The sequence below is a fragment of the Diplodia corticola genome, assembly GCF_001883845.1.
Source record: "Diplodia corticola strain CBS 112549 chromosome Unknown scaffold30, whole genome shotgun sequence".
Taxonomy (NCBI): Eukaryota; Fungi; Ascomycota; class Dothideomycetes; order Botryosphaeriales; family Botryosphaeriaceae; genus Diplodia; species Diplodia corticola.
Genome location: NW_017971509.1, coordinates 198,864 through 212,894, shown reverse-complemented (window position 1 = coordinate 212,894; position 14,031 = coordinate 198,864). Strand labels below are relative to the sequence as shown.

Below are 14,031 nucleotides of genomic sequence, written 5' to 3'. Positions count from 1 at the left end.
CGTCGTGTGGCCGCATCGGCGGGCCTGGTGACTGTTTTTGGGCCCCGGTCCACGCGGCGCATGCGCCACCCCTGCCACAGTTGGCGTCGCTGGGTCGGGCCCTGTTGCTTGGCGGGCTGCGCTCTCCTATGATGAACGTGCCAGCAAGCTTCAACACCGCACAACTTTGCTCTTCGCACGCTTCCCACCTACGCGTATCTGGTCTTGTTTCGTGCGCGAACGGCCTGCTTTGTCCAGTTCCCAAACTCCTTCACGGACTTTGCGATATCGCCCAGACACCTGCCGCCCACCATGACGGCGAACCCCACTGCGTATGGCTCCTGCGCGCGCGCGCCCTCGAGACGGCATCTGGCTGACACGACGAATTTTAGCATAAACGTCAATGATCCGGGCCTGATCACCCTCGTCAACAGGCTCCAGGATGTTTTCACCACTGTCGGCGTACGTCACCGCCCGTTGCTACACCGCCGCGCACCGCAGAAATGCTAATGCCTTGCTCCAGGTCCAAAACCCCATAGATCTTCCCCAGATTGCCGTCGTCGGTTCCCAATCCAGCGGAAAGAGTTCGGTGCTAGAAAACATAGTGGGCAGAGATTTGTGCGCACAAAACCCATATCGTCCCTGAAATCCTGGAGCCTGAAGCTGATACCTGTTGCCATAGCTTGCCCCGAGGTACCGGCATTGTTACGCGGCGCCCCCTCATCCTCCAGCTCATCAACCGCGCCTCCACATCCAAGACACCCAATGGAACTAGCGAAACCGTCGAGGGTACTACCGATAGCCAGTCCAACGTCGACGAGTGGGGCGAGTTCCTGCACATTCCTGGCCAGAAGTTCCACGACTTCAATAAGATTAGAGAGGAGATTGTACGAGAGACGGAGGCGAAGACCGGACGCAATGCTGGCATCTCCCCGGCCCCCATCAACCTGCGCATATACTCGCCAAACGTGCTCACGCTCACACTGGTCGATTTGCCCGGTCTGACGAAGGTGCCCATTGGCGATCAGCCAAGGGATATCGAGAGGCAGATTAGGGAGATGGTCCTCAAGCAGATTAGCAAGCCCAATGCTATTATACTGGCTGTTACCGCCGCCAACACCGACTTGGCAAACTCCGATGGTTTGAAGCTGGCGCGCGAGGTTGACCCAGAGGGACAGCGAACCATTGGTGTGCTGACCAAGGTTGACCTGATGGACGAGGGCACTGACGTTGTCGACATTCTGGCCGGTCGCATCATCCCTCTGCGTCTGGGATACGTGCCCGTCGTCAACCGTGGACAGAGGGATATCGAGAACAAGAAGCCCATCTCGTACGCCCTCGAGCACGAGAGGCAATACTTTGAGAACCACAAGGCGTACAGAAACAAGAGCGCGTACTGCGGTACTCCTTACCTTGCGCGCAAGCTAAACTTGGTGGGTTCAAATCGACGGAAGAAAAAAGGCCGAGACTGACTCTCCTGTAGATTTTGATGATGCACATCAAGCAGACTCTCCCCGACATCAAGGCACGAATCGCTTCCTCGCTTCAGAAATACTCGGTCGAACTTGCGCAGCTCGGTGATTCGATTCTCGGGAACTCGTCGAACATCGTCCTGAACATGATCACCGAGTTCTCGAACGAATACCGGTCTGTGCTGGAGGGTAACAACCAAGAGCTTTCCAGTATCGAGCTGTCTGGAGGTGCTCGTATCAGCTTCGTCTACCACGAGCTCTACTCCAACGGTGTCAAGGCCGTGGACCCCTTCGACCAGGTCAAGGATATCGACATCAGGACGGTTCTGTACAACTCGTCGGGTTCAGCACCTGCGCTCTTCGTTGGCACTACTGCCTTCGAGTTGATCGTCAAGCAACAGATCAAGAGGCTCGAAGATCCTAGCTTGAAGTGTGTTTCTCTAGTGTACGACGAACTCATCCGTATCCTCGGCCAGCTCCTCGCCAAGCCCATGTTCAGGAGATACCCGGCTCTGAAGGAGAAGTTTCACGCCGTTGCGGTCCACTTCTTCAAGAAGGCCATGGAACCTACCAACAAGCTTGTTAAGGATCTGGTCGCCATGGAGGCTTGCTACATCAACACCGGCCACCCTGACTTCATCAACGGCTCTAGGGTAAGAGAAGATGGCGCACTACTGGAATGAGACAAAAGGCTAACTTCTCGCGATCTAGGCCATGGCCATCGTCCACGAGCGTCATAATGCGGCGAAGCCCACTCAGGTCGACCCCAAGACTGGCAAGCCGCTGCCTCCGACGGCCATTCCTCCGAGGTCGGCCAGCCCGTCGATCGATGGCGAAAACGGCAGTGGCTTCTTCGGCAGCTTCTTTGCCAGCAAAAACAAGAAGAAGATGGCGGCTATGGAGGCGCCGCCGCCTCAGCTCAAGGCCAGCGGCACCCTTTCAGAGAAGGAGGCGCAGGAGGTCGAGGTCATCAAGCTGCTCATCAGCTCGTACTTCAACATTGTGAAGAGGACTATGATCGACATGGTCCCCAAGGCCATCATGTTGACCCTCGTGAGGTAAGTTTCGATGACGACATGAGGGAAGAAGGAAGCTAACGCAAGGGCCACAGCTTTACGAAGGACGAAATGCAGCGCGAGTTCCTCGAGATGATGTACCGCACGGAGGAGCTGGACGACTTGCTCAAGGAGAGCGAGTACACTGTCCGCAGAAGGAAGGAGTGCCAGCAGATGGTGGAGTCGCTAACGCGGGCTCAAGAGATCGTCAACCAGGTGCAGTAGGTGCACCAAGCTTGGCGGGGAAGAAGGCAAGGCGTTTAGGGTCCGAGCTCCGGAGCTTATTGCGGCCTCACTTTCATGGTTCATGTTGTCCCTATTCTTTTCCGGTCACAAAGAGGTAGGCTGTTTGCGTTGGAGGAGCTTGGGACACGGTATGTAACGGATTTCACGTGTTAAGACTAGATCATCATCAGGCGAAGGCGGGGGAGCAATAGCTTCAGTGAGGTTACGACGCTGTTGGTTTACGCTTTGGCTGTTTCGAATGAGGATGTGTTACGCGATACCTGCGGGGCTGGGGCTGGCGGCACGGGAGAGTAATCGATTGTATATTGTGTACGGACGTACTCGTGCGCAAGCAAGTGAGAAAGCCGCCGGTGTCGGGCGGGATGGATGGCGTGTCGGGGCCGGCTCGTTCGGGATCCGGCGGACGGACCCTGGATGCCGTCAGCCCTGCTGTCCCCGCCATCAAGCCGCCGTTACGCGCTCCACCCAGCCAACTCCACCCACCTCCCCTCCCGCACCACCACGACCGCTCGATGCTGCAATCATGGCCGGTGTTGTAGAACAGCTTGATCAGCAGCTCGTGGAGCTGTTTTCCGGATGGAACTCGACCACGACCCTGCTGGTGCTGGCCATCGCCGGCTTCCTGGCCTACACCATCTACCTGGGCCTTGAGGACCCGGACATTCACCCCATGCTGCTGCAGCGCAGCTCCGTCGCTGCTGGCATCCGCCAGCCCGGCGAATCCGCCATCTACCGCAGCCCCCACGTCCCGCACGGCTACCCTCTGCAGACCGGTCTCAGCATTCCCGGCCAGCAGCGCTACGAGCGCCGCGACGGCGACCTGCGCGACGTCTGGCGCAAGGTGCTTGGCACGCTCCCTGCCGACCAGGGCGAGCCAGTGCGCAGCCCTGGCACCATCCTCACTGTCATTGGCAAGGAAGCCGTCGAGCACAGCTTCGACGATGTTACAAAGGAGATCAATATCCTAGGCAACCACGTCAAGGAGCACGGCGGCAAGCGTGTGGCCGTCTACCTGCCCAACTCCATCGAGCTGCTCACCACTATATTTGGTATGCTTTACAGCCTTTGTCCCATTGTCAGCCCCTTTTCCCTAGCCCATGACCTTGACTGATGTGATGCCCCTCTGCAGCCGGCGCTTTCTACGGCTTCTCACCCGTCCTGATCCCGTACAATCAACCGCACAATGTCGTCGTGGCTATGCTCCAGCACAGCGGTGCCGACTCACTCATTGCTGAGGCGGGCTCCATCCCACTGAGCGATGTTGCCCAAGGCGTTCCGAATCTGAAGCAGGCTGTCTGGGTCGTTGAGAAGACCAGCAGGCACGTCGATTGGAACGAGGTCCCTGAGGGGGCTGGCGGCAAGATTGAGGTCTCGACTTGGCATGAGCTGGTGCAGGATAACGCGGCCAGCACCACCACCGAGCTGCCGCAGTACGTGACAGGTGACAAGGCCCCGAATGTCATCACCATCTGGCAAGATCGTGAGGGCTCAGAAGGAGAAACTGTCGAATTCACGCAGCAGGTGAGACTGAAGACTCTTCCCCAAACTTTTGATGCAAGCTGCTGACTCTCCCAAGAATATGTCCGCTGCCATTGCTAGCTTGATCTCTGCACTGCCTGCCGGGCAGCGTCTTTCTCCTTCGGATCTCTTCCTCCCCGCCGACTCTCTTACCAGCTCGTACACGCTGGCCCTGACCATGGCCGCTCTCTTCAGCCACGCCTCCCTCGCCATCACGTCTGTTGCCGGCCCTGGAGTCGAACTCAGCCTCGCCACGCGTGGCGTCGCCCCCACCGTCATCTCCATCTCCGCCGAGACGGCTGCCAACCTGCACAGCGCCACTTCAGCCTCCGTGGTCAGCGGCGTCAAGAAGCTCGCCCACTACACCGAGACGCGCGCCATGACCAGCTCCGGCAAGCTGCCGACCAACACGCTGCTGACCAAGCTCAACGCCCCCACGCGCGCCGCCGTCGGCACCACGCCCGGCAAGCTGCGCCTCGTGCACGTGTCGGAGCGCGCGGGCGCCCTGGACGCGCCGCCGCTCAGCAGCGCCGACCTGTCGGACCTGCGCATCTACCTCCACGCGCGCGTCGTGTACGCGCTCACGGCGGCCCGGGTCGCGGGCGCCGTCACGCAGACGAACGTGTACGACTACCGCCGCGAGGAGCTGCAGTCGCAGTCGCAGCTGTCGACGAGCGGCAAGGGCAAGCAGTACGGCCACTTCGGCGCGCCGACGGCCAGCGTCGAGATCAAGCTGGTGGACACACCCGAGCACAAGACGACGGACGACGAGGCGAGGGGCGAGGTCGTCGTCATGGGGCCGAGCGTGGCGGGCGGGAAGGCCGTCTTGCCTGTGGTCGGGAGGGTGAGGGATGATGGTTGTTTGGCTTACGTTTGAGGGGAGCGGTTTTGTTTTCTGATTATTCCGTTAGTCCCCCGTTGGGTGGGGATGTATAGAGAGCAAGTTCTTTCCCCTTCATTTCAAGATTTGGAAGTGGGTTGAGGACGGAACCGTGAGTGTTGTGGTTGAGTGAGTATGCTTTGGGAGGGGAAGAATTTTTCTTTTTTCTTTTCTAGACTTGGGCATCTTTTTATGGATATGCGGATCATTATCATGCAAGCGGTCATAAATGCTCTGTTGTTGTTATTGTCTTGTCTTCGGTGGCGTATCAGTTGCGATCATTGCCTCCCTCGCAGTCGAGAGGCGGTCAACAACCTGTTGGTCTGTAGTCATAAACTACGCTACCTACCCGCTTATTATGCTTTCACGTACGACCGTAGGTCGCAGACGATACCTAGGGCGTCTCGTCCGCTCCCTTGAAAAGGCTCTTTTATATGTTAACGGGATTCTAGATTTGTGTGGGCGATTGTTCAGCCGCGCGTGCAAGTCACTCGCCTTTCCAAATAAGAGGTTCGTCCCGATTCCCGAAGATGAGAAGGTCGAAGAGGAGACCATTCCTAACTATTACGTTGCATCCTGGTACTATCCTGTCCGGATAGGCGAATTAAATCTTCCGCGGCCGTACGTTATCAGGTCGTGGGGAAGCTGGGGTTCGGAACGACTTCGACCGTGTGGCTAGCACGGCATCTAAGGTAAGTCTATGGGAAGTGAGCTGGATACCGAGCACCGGGAAGACATCCAGCCTAATATCTATCGGGCGCTAGAAATCATTCTAGATATCCCGTGGGACGTACAGCGTCGAGATATAGAACGTGGGGTGCGTGGTAAGTAGTATATTGATTACTTGAGTAAGTGCGCTCTGGCTGACATAACCTCTCTTTCCACTCGCAGGTCTGGGACGCCTTCGAGGGCGAGTACTTGTTTACCGGCCACGATCCAGAGTTCGAGACGTACCGGGGCCGAGCCGAGCCCATCTCGCTGAAATGATGGCCCTTCTCGGGCCTCTACCGCCGAGCCTTCTTGCCCGGGCGAACCTTGCTCCCAAGGTTTTCTCCGAGGCTGGTAAGCCAAGCGGTCTCTGGCTTCTAGAATGCCTACTTAAAGGTATTTATTTTCGCTAACCACGCTTTTTTCTTTTATCTCAGGTGGCTTTTGTGCGGGGGTCCCTACTCTAGAATCGACACCACTCGAGTATAGGGAAACATCTCTCGAGGGAGAAGATAAAGAAGAAGACAGAGGGTGTTTCCTACGCTTTATACGGAAGATGCTATAGTAGGAACCGGAAAAGCGCAGCTCTGCCAGGGAGCTGGCAGAAGACGAGTGGATACTCAGGCACACCACGTGCGGGCGGCGAGGCATTTTGATGGAATACAATGCAATATTGTTAAGCACCTTTCGCCGAAACGTGTTTCACCAGTGACCTGCGCACCCCATCAATCGAACTTCAATCCCACGTGGGGGGAGCCAGGTACCGTTCTACATACATGCGCACGCGCGTCCCTCCGCGTGTGCAGAACTTTTTTGCTGCAAGTACGCTCCTGGAAGACTTTTTGCCCCGGCTCGTCTGTTCGACGAGGCCTTGCACCGATGGGAGACAAGGTGGGGGCGAGAACTTAGGTGAGAATAACGGGACGTCGGAGAAAAAGGCCCACTACCACCGCACCGCATGGGGCGGGTATGGAAATGCATACGTTGTTTCATGCTTTTGGTTGGTGGGAGGGTTAAGCGGACTTGTAAAAGCGGACGAACATAACAGGTCCAGCCCAGTATTCTACTCACGCTAGCATTGCCACCGCGTGACAAGAATGAACTCATTTCTGGATTCCGCGGCGGATGTTGGGTGATGTGCGTACGTCACTAAACCGTATCTACTGCATGGTGCGCATTGGGCCGAGCCTGCACAAGCTGCCAGATGTAGTAGAAGTTGGATCCCGCGGGATTGGTTGAGATGGGGGTGGCGTGTAGAAAGGAATAACAAGCAATGGATGGAGAGAGGGGAAAGCAGAACCAACAGTCTCGGCAAGTTTCATCATGTTGCACAAGTCAATGTCGTTGGCGGAGGAAGGTGGCAGCTTACTGCAAACGCGCATTGCCTGGCGGGTCGGGGTGCCGATAGACGTTTACGTGGCGGTGTCCTTGCAGTGGACTGGCTTGGCGCATCTTCTGCACGTAGCCGACGATGTGTGGCAGGCAAGGCGGCGAGGCGGGCCAACTGGAGGGTGGCATTAGCAGGTGTTGCACACGGGGGCGGCGGGAAGGACAGATGGGGGTTGCCGAAGTTCTGTATAGATGTGGCAGACGGGTGATAGGCGCGCAGCTGCAGCTGTCGAAGCCCCGCTGTGTTGCGTGGTCGATGATGGCATGGGCGAGCAACCCCCCCACGCTAAGCAAACGAAGGGGGGCTTGTTTCGAGGGAAGGCGGGGCTTGCAGAGGGAAGGATGAGGACTCGAACACGACGGCCAGGCTTTCTTCGCAGTGGTGGCACGGCGTGGAGCGGGGGAGTGGTCGCGGGAGAAGAGCCTATAGGGCGCGGTGGGCTGTGCGGCTGACGGAGATGGTCGATACAGGCAGGCGGGCCGGGCTGGAAGAGGGGTCGACGACGACGGAGACCGGGGATGCAGACATGCAGGTGTTCGCCGGGCAGACGCGGTGGCCCATGCGGGTGCCGCGCAGCAGTGTGGCAGCGCCGGGCAGAGTCGTATCCGCCGCGATTGATGTCATTCTTCGGCGGCCATGGCTGGTGTTGCGGGTGCGGCGAGCGCGGCGAGCGCGGCGAGTGCAGCGGAGGGCGGCCGGTGCCGGGTCCGGCGCGGAGTCGGAAGCGAGCGGACCAGCGAGCGGGCCACAGGGCGGGCCTGGGTCGAGGGTCGAGGGTCGAGGGTCCCGGGGGGTCGAGGGTCGAGTGCCTGTTCCGCGCGTGCGAGGCAGCCAAGCTTTTTTGCACAGCCAGGGTCTGCCACCACGCTGCGCGCGGCGACAAGCAGGCGTGCGTTCTTGCAGGGAGGCGGCGATCGTGGCTCCGGCATCTCGTCAAGCGCTGCATGCGCGGGACAGGCTGTGAGGCTGGGCGGAGGCGCGTCCACGCCACGGGTAGACCCTGCGCTTAGCGTCGGCTGGAGTAGGAAATGACGACCTCTGACTCTTGCCCGGAACGGACGCGCCCCTCGCGGCAAAGCCTGGCGCTGCGTTATCGCGGAGCGGACGGCGGGTGCAAAAGAGAGAGGCAGGTTTGACGCGCTGCAGCCGACGCAGGCGCTCGAGGAAACCTACACCAGCGTCGCACCGCGCAGCTGACTGGCGCCGACCCGTGATGCAGCCCTGTTCCTTGGGCGTGCATATGACTGCGATTGACTGCGATTGCCGGCGATTGCTCCTCCCCACTAGCCACCGTCAACCGCCAGGGCACGGCCAATGCATAAAACCCGCCAGGCGCGCCCCTCGCTGCGTGATATCCCCAGAGCCTCGCGCACCCGGGCACGTCAGCACTCGCAGCACAGCGCCGCACCGCGCATCAGCTCACTGTCTTGGCGCGAGTTGCTGCTCCCGCGACGCTTTGGGACGGAGGCATTAGTGCACAGGGTCTCGTCTCTCCCCCACGCCGCGCCCTCGACAGCTCGACGCCCACGGCAGCATCGTGCAACCTGCCGCCCCGGAACTGCCCCCTCTTCTGCGCAACGCCCTCCAGCGTCACCTGAGCCCGCCCGCCCGCTCTTATTGCCGCCAGCGCGCCCATCGCCCGCCCCGGCTGCTCCCCTCGCGCCTCTCCCCCGCCGCAACGGTTATGAACTTCAAGAACGACACTTCGCACTGGCCCGTTGGACAAGAGGACATCAACCGCTGAGCCGGCTGGACAAGGGCCGTGTACCGGTCGAATTGCACCAGCCCCAGCTTCCCAATCACCGCACGCCCGCTGTCCCACGCGGGCTGTCGCCCTAGCTTGCTTTTGCGAGCCTGTCTTACACCGAGCGCGACTGCAGCCTCCCCGATCCGGCCGTGGCATTCCGGTCGTGGTGCCTGTCGCTTCCCCAGATTCTGCTACTCCCAGACGGGCAGGCGCTGCTGCTACCGGCTGCCCCCCGTCGCCAGCGTCTCAGAGCCCGCCAGCCCGCGAGCCCGCGAGCCCGCCAGCCCACGCCCGCGCCCCGGCTGCCTGTCCGACTGGCTGCCTGTTTGACTGCTCTGGCACCATACGCCGGCTGCCCGTATCGTCAGGGCCGCCGCCATGGATGCTTCCATGACGTTGCTCAACGCCCATATTCAGTTTCTCGTACGTCGCCTCCGCTTTTTTTTTCCTCTGCGCCGCGCCGTGCGCCTTCTTGACATGCCCAGCTGCGCCTTGCGTCGCCGACAGCCAATCCGGCCCCTCGGTGGCGCCGTTGTAAGGCTGCGTTAAAAAGCCCCAGCACGTCGTGCCTGTGTTGCCTGCACCTAGAGCTTAGCCTCGACCACCCACCACCTCGTCGCCCAACTCTTCCCTCTCTTTGCTGACATGGTCCTCTATCTCCAGGATACGCAGCTGGCTCTGATACACATCCCGCTGCATCTCTACTCCAACTTCCTGCAGCCCATCCTGCAGCTGCTGCTCCCGTCGAGCCGCCCGAGCAGTTCGGACAGTGCGTCCACAAATGGGAGCAATGCACCGCGCTCCAAGAAGTCGTGGGCCTATGAGCACCCCTTCACCAACATCTCCGTGACGCCCGTCGAATGCTCGATTGCGTGCTCGCGTGAAATGGCGGAGGATCTCTTCACTCCTGTGCGCGACAGTCTAGATCCGTCAAGTAGAGATCAGGTGTCCATCACAAATGAAGACTACATTGTCATGCAAGTCGACGGCGAGGGGCTTGACGCTGGACAGCGTGTCCTCGAGCTAACCAGCCCGCTGGCAATGGCAGGCATGTGCGTACAACTCCTTCACGACCTCCCCCAGCCCAGCACCTCTCCTCAGCCCCAGCCCCCTGTAGCCCACCAGGCCCAGTTGCAGAACACCCGCTCTATTTTTAGCCCACTGGCGCGTTCTCGCCGTTCGACCCACCAACCTCCAAACACCTCGCACTCAGCATATTCTCACACCTCTGGTGCCGATAGCTCCATTTTCTTCATCACCACCTACTTCTCCGACTACATCCTGGTCCCGGTCCGTGCCCGGGGCCAAGTCATCAAGGCACTTGAGGATCGTGGCTTCGCCTTTGAGCAAACCACGTCGTCCTACGTGAACCCCATCGCCAACTCGTTCAACACGCACACGCGCAACAAGTCCAGCTCCTCCTCGTTCGACTCGTTGCCTCCGCCTCCCGGCACGCCCCCGCCCGCCAACATCCACGAACTGCAAACTCGCACCTTCTCCCTACTCAAGCGCCGCAACATCGTCTTCGCCGTCGATCCGTCGATCCAGCTCGTCCAATGCGCCGGCAGTAAGGACAGTGCCTCTACGCGACCCATCAGCGGTGGAGCCTTGAATGGCAGCTCGTTTGCCAGCCGCGGCCACCCACCGTCCGTCGAGGACACGCTGCATCTCGGCCTTGTCAAATGCTTGATCAGCGCACCGCGTCCAACCTTTCTCTCCCTTACCCTTACAGACACGGAGCCCGCTTCGGTCCTGCTGGAAAAGCGCCTTCTTCCCAACTTCGCGCCAGATGTGCTGCTGGGCTCCAAGGAGGATGTGCTCGTTCCGATCACGTTGGACCTGCGTGATCTTCCTCTCGAAAGTACCGGCATTGTCTGCGGCGTTGCTGGCAGATTGGTCGGCGGCACCAGCGGCTTCGGTGGGTTTGAAGGCGAGGGTAGCGACGCAGTTGAGATGAGCTATCTCAGCACAGCAAGAGCCGGGACGGTGATGGTCGGTGAGGAGGAATTGGAGAGGGCGATGGAGGCTTTGAGAGGGGCCGACGAGCAATTGGAAGCAAACTGAAGGCATGAAGCTGCCTTCGAGTACATGTGGAAAAAGATAAGGGAAGTCAAAAAACATTTCGTTGGAGGGATATCACGGGCCATGACAAAATCTGTTCAAGGAAGCGAGCAATTGGGCGCAAAACATTGGATCAAAAAAGCGAGTGGCATACTTTCTCAGCTATTTCGGATACTTGTCATTGTTTCTAACAGCATCTTGCGCGCGGTCGTTCCGTCACGGCCTTGGCCGACTTGTTGGATGCCAGCAGGCCTGACAATCAAGCACACATCAACCAAGTCTCGCGCGTGGACTATGCTCTGACGTGCATCAAGTGTCCGCTCCTTAAAACAAGGTTCCAGCAGGATCTCACTTGGCGCCACACGCAGCGATCGACGCACCTGCAGTATCTTGGTCCACAAGCGTCGTTTTGCTTTTTTTTTGCTTTTTCCTGAGTCGTGCGGCAATACGACCGACAGGCGGAGGGGAGTGGTGAGAGCATCAGTAGCTAACCTAGCGCCGGTGGCGGCTGCTTCCTTGCGTCATTCTTACTCGATGCAAGTAAGACGACAGGCCGTTAGTTTGTAGCACCTCACAAGCCAGGTAATAATGGGGAAAGAAAAACAACAATCTTGCTTCTTTTTTCTAGCTGCTTAATCCGGCGCATTCTATCGCATGGCGGTTAATGAAACGACACACCCTCCTCCTCCGTCGACTTGTAGCTTGATCGGCTCTCCCGGAAGGGAGCGGGCTGTCCCCGAGCTAGATAATAGCATGGAACCGCCGAGATAGCCTCCAGCCTTCACTCTCCATGGTGCGCGTGACCATGCGGGCCACGTACATTAACAAGATAAGTATGAATCTCTTGTTGGCACTGCAGCTAGGAATGACGAAGATTCATGTATATATCTCGGATTAAGGCAGATTCTGGAGAATTAGATCGCAGTTTGAAGGTTTTCACGTCGTAGAAACTGAGTTCCGTAGGCCTGGGTGTGTGTGCAGGTTGTGCGGCAAATCCTCGCATCTTTCACCGTACTGTCCACGTCTATCCATCAGCACCTCCTCCGCATACCCATGCGACGCGACGCGGCCATAATCACTCACATATCAACCCATCCATACCGCTCCACGGCCTCCCCGATCGCAGCCTTGACGTCCGCCCCTTTGCTCACGTCGACCTTCACGAACACCAGTTTCGCACTGCCGCAGTACTCTTCCCTCTGCACTAGCTCGTGCGTTGACACGACATCCTCGTCGATCGCGGCGGCGCCATCGAGGACGAATTGTTTGCAGTCCACTACAACATCAAATGAACCAGCTACCGCATCTGACTCAAGACCGAGGACAAGACCGTTCATGGACCATTACCACTGCATTGGGGATACTTTACTTCGACTTTGTTGTGTTTTCATCTGTTAAACAATGCGAAGATTAACGTACACACTGCTACTGCTTTCATTATGCTACGTCCGATGCTTACATGCATGAAGTCTCCAACATGTGAATGATAACAGGGTGGTGTTAAGCAGATGACAATGATTCCTGACACCATCTGTTGTCTTGATGTACAGCCGTCAGGCTCAAGTCACTGCCCGCCAGCGCATCGATCAATCAAGACGTTTGGACTCGCCCGACCAATCCTCGGGAGATTTCGTGATGGAGAACGAGTCGGTATCGTCGTCAGCGAGGCCCATGCTCCTCGACGGCCGGGGCTGCTGCCGTTGCCGTTGCCGTCGTTGTTGCCCCGACGAGGAAGCGCCCGTCCAGCCCAACATTCCGACGTTCCGCCTCACCCTTTCCCACAAGCTGGCGCCACCTCCCGAGTGCTGCCGTAGTTGTTGCTGCTCCGCCACCTCCGCCGCCGCCGCGCACCTCGCCTCCCACCGCTTCCCCATCTCCGTCAGCTCAAACGCGCCAACGACCTCATGCCTCCACCCACCATCGTAATCATCCCCCCACCTCGCCCACCCCGACGGCCGCGACTCCAAGCGCTCCGCGACCACGCAATCGAACCCGCGAAGCCCCACGAACCACTTCTCCCCCAGCCTCGCGATGGCCTGCAGCAAGCCCTGCTCGACGGCGCGGTTGGGCGCGACGCGCGGGACGAGGACGGCGCGGTCGGTCAGCAGCTTGGCGGCCCAGGCGCGCGCGCCGTGCGCGCGCACCGCGGCGTGCCCGTCGCCGCAGCCGGCGTACGTGTTGAGCGGCGCCGTCTTGGCGACGGCGAAGCGGCGCAGGCAGAGCGCCACGGCGGCCGTCGGCAGGTTGAGCGCCTGGCTGGGCAGGTGGATGTGCTGCCAGTAGAGGGCCTCTAGGGCTGCGGCGGAGCGGTCGTTGTCGGCGTTGTTGTTTTTGGCGGCGGTGGTGGTGGAGGTGGACGAGGCGTTTTTGTTGGGGTGCGGTTGGGTGGTACTGGTGATGGCGCTGTATGCCTCGAGGATGGCGAAGAGGTTGTCGAAGTGGGCGGCGTCGGTGGCGGAGAGCGTAATGGTGGTGGAGGCTGTGGCGACTTCGTAGTCGACCATGAGCATGTAGCAGAGCCAGTTGCGCAGACGGTGGATGGAGCGTGCGTCCGCGCTGCCGAAGGGCGAGTGGTCTCGGTGGTCGAGGGCGCGGCAGGCGGCTTTGATCACGTCGGTGCGTGCAGGATCGCGCTCGGGGAAGATGATGGCATAGGATGGCGGTTCGCCCTCACCGTAGGCCGTTGGATGTGCGGTAGCCATTTTGGGGTCGATGCTGCACTGTGTCACGCTGAGGGATGACGGAGATCTTTGAATCCTCGATCATTCGCGAAGCACGGCTAGCGTACAGGAAATTCTCGAGTATATATATATTGCCAGCAAAGTTTGGTTCAATAACGTCAGTGCTTATCATTTCAGGGTCTACAGACCCTTTGAGGATCACCTGGTGTAGCTGAGCCGTGCGAAGTACCACTGAACCGGGGAATAGTATCATCATGTTTCTATACGAACTTTCCTCAGCGAACCGTTCATGGA

General features: G+C 59.1%; 4 protein-coding genes across 4 annotated transcripts; 3 read left to right on the top strand and 1 right to left on the bottom strand.

Moving 5' to 3' along the window:
- Positions 1–291: 291 nt before the first annotated feature.
- BKCO1_3000061 (vacuolar dynamin-like gtpase) lies at positions 292–2,731 on the top strand (the record flags this gene model as incomplete). Its single annotated transcript, XM_020273943.1, has 7 exons — positions 292–311; positions 372–441; positions 503–597; positions 662–1,412; positions 1,463–2,104; positions 2,163–2,509; positions 2,563–2,731. The coding sequence occupies 7 exons, from the start codon at positions 292–294 to the stop codon at positions 2,729–2,731; spliced, it is 2,094 nt and encodes a 697-aa protein (XP_020129737.1).
- A 544-nt stretch (positions 2,732–3,275) lies between these two features.
- Positions 3,276–5,147, top strand: BKCO1_3000060 (amp-dependent synthetase ligase; the record flags this gene model as incomplete). The annotated part of the gene is made up of 3 exons (XM_020273942.1): positions 3,276–3,801; positions 3,882–4,273; positions 4,329–5,147. The coding sequence occupies 3 exons, from the start codon at positions 3,276–3,278 to the stop codon at positions 5,145–5,147; spliced, it is 1,737 nt and encodes a 578-aa protein (XP_020129736.1).
- Positions 5,148–9,640: 4,493 nt separating this feature from the next.
- Positions 9,641–11,059, top strand: BKCO1_3000059 (carbohydrate-binding module family 1 protein non-catalytic module family cdh; the record flags this gene model as incomplete). Its single annotated transcript, XM_020273940.1, has 1 exon — positions 9,641–11,059. One exon carries the CDS (start codon positions 9,641–9,643, stop codon positions 11,057–11,059), a length of 1,419 nt encoding a protein of 472 aa, XP_020129684.1.
- Positions 11,060–12,642: 1,583 nt separating this feature from the next.
- BKCO1_3000058 (uncharacterized protein) lies at positions 12,643–13,758 on the bottom strand (the record flags this gene model as incomplete). Its single annotated transcript, XM_020273939.1, has 1 exon — positions 12,643–13,758. The coding sequence occupies one exon, from the start codon at positions 13,756–13,758 to the stop codon at positions 12,643–12,645; it is 1,116 nt and encodes a 371-aa protein (XP_020129685.1).
- Positions 13,759–14,031: the final 273 nt, after the last annotated feature.